Genomic DNA, 2,465 nt, shown 5'->3' with positions numbered 1-2,465 from the left:
GCTGAGATCTGAGGATCGCGGTTCAAAGCCAGCCCGGGCAGGAGAGACCGTGAGACTCCTATCTCCAATAAACCACCAGAAAACCAGAAGTGGTGCTGTAGCTCAAGTGGTAGAGCACTCGCCTTGAGCTGAAGAGCAGAGTTCAAGCCCCACGACCGACCAAAAAAAAAACAAAAACCTTTCTAACTGAAATGACTTTATTGGGTATAAATTGAAATTGAATGAAACTGATAGAGTCAGTAAATATTGGGAGGGAGGTGCCTTCAGTTCACCAGCAATCTAACTTATAAACACAGTTTTTGTTTTTGAGGCTGAGGTTAAAAAGTTAATAATAGTGGGGGTTTTGCAGCTTTGTTGCCATTTGTTTGCTCATGCTTAGAGCGCTTTCCACTTAGCAGTGTGTAGACTATATTCTAAGTATCAGTTAGACATTCCTAATGATATTACTTAGAAAGGATTGGCCAATTAAATATTAATGTGTTTGTTTTATTTTCAGTGGGTTACCCAAACCAAACTTTGGCCATTTAACGGATCCATTTGACACACCAGCATTTAACAAACTTTATAGAGGTTTGTGAACTTAAGATTTAAAATATGTGAAATAATGTTAGCTAAAACTTAGTTAAGATCATCAGTTTTCTTTGAAAATACACAACAGAAAATATAACTATTGGAAAGGGAGTGGGTGAGCCATAGAGATCCAATTAGTGATAGCTAGCAGGCCTCTGATTAGATTGTTGATTGGTTCTTGTACCCGGTTGTCCTTCTTCCTGATTTACCTTTGTTCCCTTTGATCCTCCCCCTTTTGTACTTTTTTTCTATATTCTGCTCTTGTTTGCACTTAGAGGAAAAATAGAAAACGTTCTCAGTTATTTTCTTTTATTATAAAAACATTAGCTAAGCAGAGCGCCTGTGGCTCACGCCTATAATCCTAGCTACTCAGGAGGCTGAGATCTGAGGATCACAGTTCAAAGCCAGCCTGGGCTGGAGATCCATCTCCAATTAACCATCAGAAAATTGGAAGTGGCACAAGTGTGTCTCAAGTGGTAAAGTGCTTGCCTTGAACTAAAGAGCTGAGAGACACTGCACCTAGGCCAGAGTTCAAGCCCCATGACCAACAATAACAACAAAAAAACCCCTAAAATATCAGTTAAGTGAGGATGACCTTAAAGTCTTAGGAAATTGGTGATACAGATCACTTTTTAAAAGATAACTACATTTTAAATTTATATTTAAATATATTTTTAGGCAAAAATACACTCTAATTTGAATAGCTTTCTCAAATGTTTTTATTCAAGTCATTACGTGATACTTAATTATGAAATAAATTATCCTCATGACAACCTAATTTGTAATTTGATAATAAAAGTAAATTTATGAATAAATATATATGTATATTTACAGTTTATTATTCAAATCTCACTAAGTCATCAATGGAAAATTCAGTCATTTCAGTAATTGAATTTATATGTTCTTTTAGATAGGACAACCATCCGTTTTCATTCATACAACTTTCCATTTGGAGTTTTATATATTATATATTTGTAAAAACAGGAAGATAAAACACATGCAATGGCTTGAGGTTGTTTTTTTAATATTTAAATATTTAGAACATGGTAGGAAGTCCCATTTGTAATCTTGCACTGAATTTCACAAATATCGAAGACAGATGTGTAGTGAGTAAGGTCCAACTCCATAGCTTTGGTAATATTACTTCCTTTTCTTTGGTATTGAGGATCAAAACTCTTGGACATTCTAAGCATGTATTCTACAACTAGGCTATCCTCTCAACCCTCAGTAACACTACTTCTGTTTTTAGTCATTATGTATTGATTGATAACTAGGAAATCTTGCTATGAAAGGATGAAATTTTAAGTAGTTTCTATTTTTTTATAGATACATTTTCTTAACATAAAACAAGGTTATATTCACATTTATAATTTGATACACATTCTAATATTTAATATTCTGTAATAAGTACATAATGAGTTTTTATGCAATTATAATTTACATAACAGCTTGCTTATACTATTGCAGAATTTTTTTTTTCTTTTTTTTTGTGGATCATGGGGCCTAAACGCTGGGCCTGGGCACTGTCCCTCAGCTCTTCAGCTCAAGGCTGACGCTCTACCACTTGAGCCACAGTACCACTTCCGGCTTTTTCTGCTTATGTAGTGCTGAGGAATTGAACCCAGGGCCTCAGCATTCAAGGCAAGCACTTTACTACTGACCCACCTTCCCAGCCCAGAAACATTTTTTTTTTTTTGGTCCGGTAGTGGGGCCTGAACTCTGGGCTTGGGCGCTGTCCCTCAGCTCTTCAGCTCAAGGTTAGCGCTCTACCACTTGAGCCACAGCACCACTTCCCACTTTTTTCTTTTTTCTTATATGGTGCTGAGGAATTGAACCGAGGGCCTCATGAATGCAAGGCAAGCGCTCTACCACTGAGCGTGTGTGTGTGTGTGTGT

The 2,465-nt window shown here is 36.6% G+C and overlaps 1 protein-coding gene across 1 annotated transcript in view; it reads left to right on the top strand.

Annotated features, from left to right (window-relative positions):
• Nrd1 (nardilysin (N-arginine dibasic convertase)) overlaps positions 1-2,465 on the top strand; it is a 70,182-nt gene that overhangs the window by 34,537 nt on the left and 33,180 nt on the right. The window contains exon 11 of the mRNA XM_013022270.1: positions 497-570. Coding sequence (XP_012877724.1) covers positions 497-570 — 74 coding nt within the window. The remainder of the gene's footprint in view (positions 1-496; positions 571-2,465) is intronic.

This window comes from Dipodomys ordii, unplaced genomic scaffold, assembly GCF_000151885.1.
Source record: "Dipodomys ordii isolate 6190 unplaced genomic scaffold, Dord_2.0 Scaffold61, whole genome shotgun sequence".
Taxonomy (NCBI): Eukaryota; Metazoa; Chordata; class Mammalia; order Rodentia; family Heteromyidae; genus Dipodomys; species Dipodomys ordii.
Note: the sequence above shows the minus strand (reverse complement) of the source record. Positions and strands in the feature narration are given on the sequence as shown.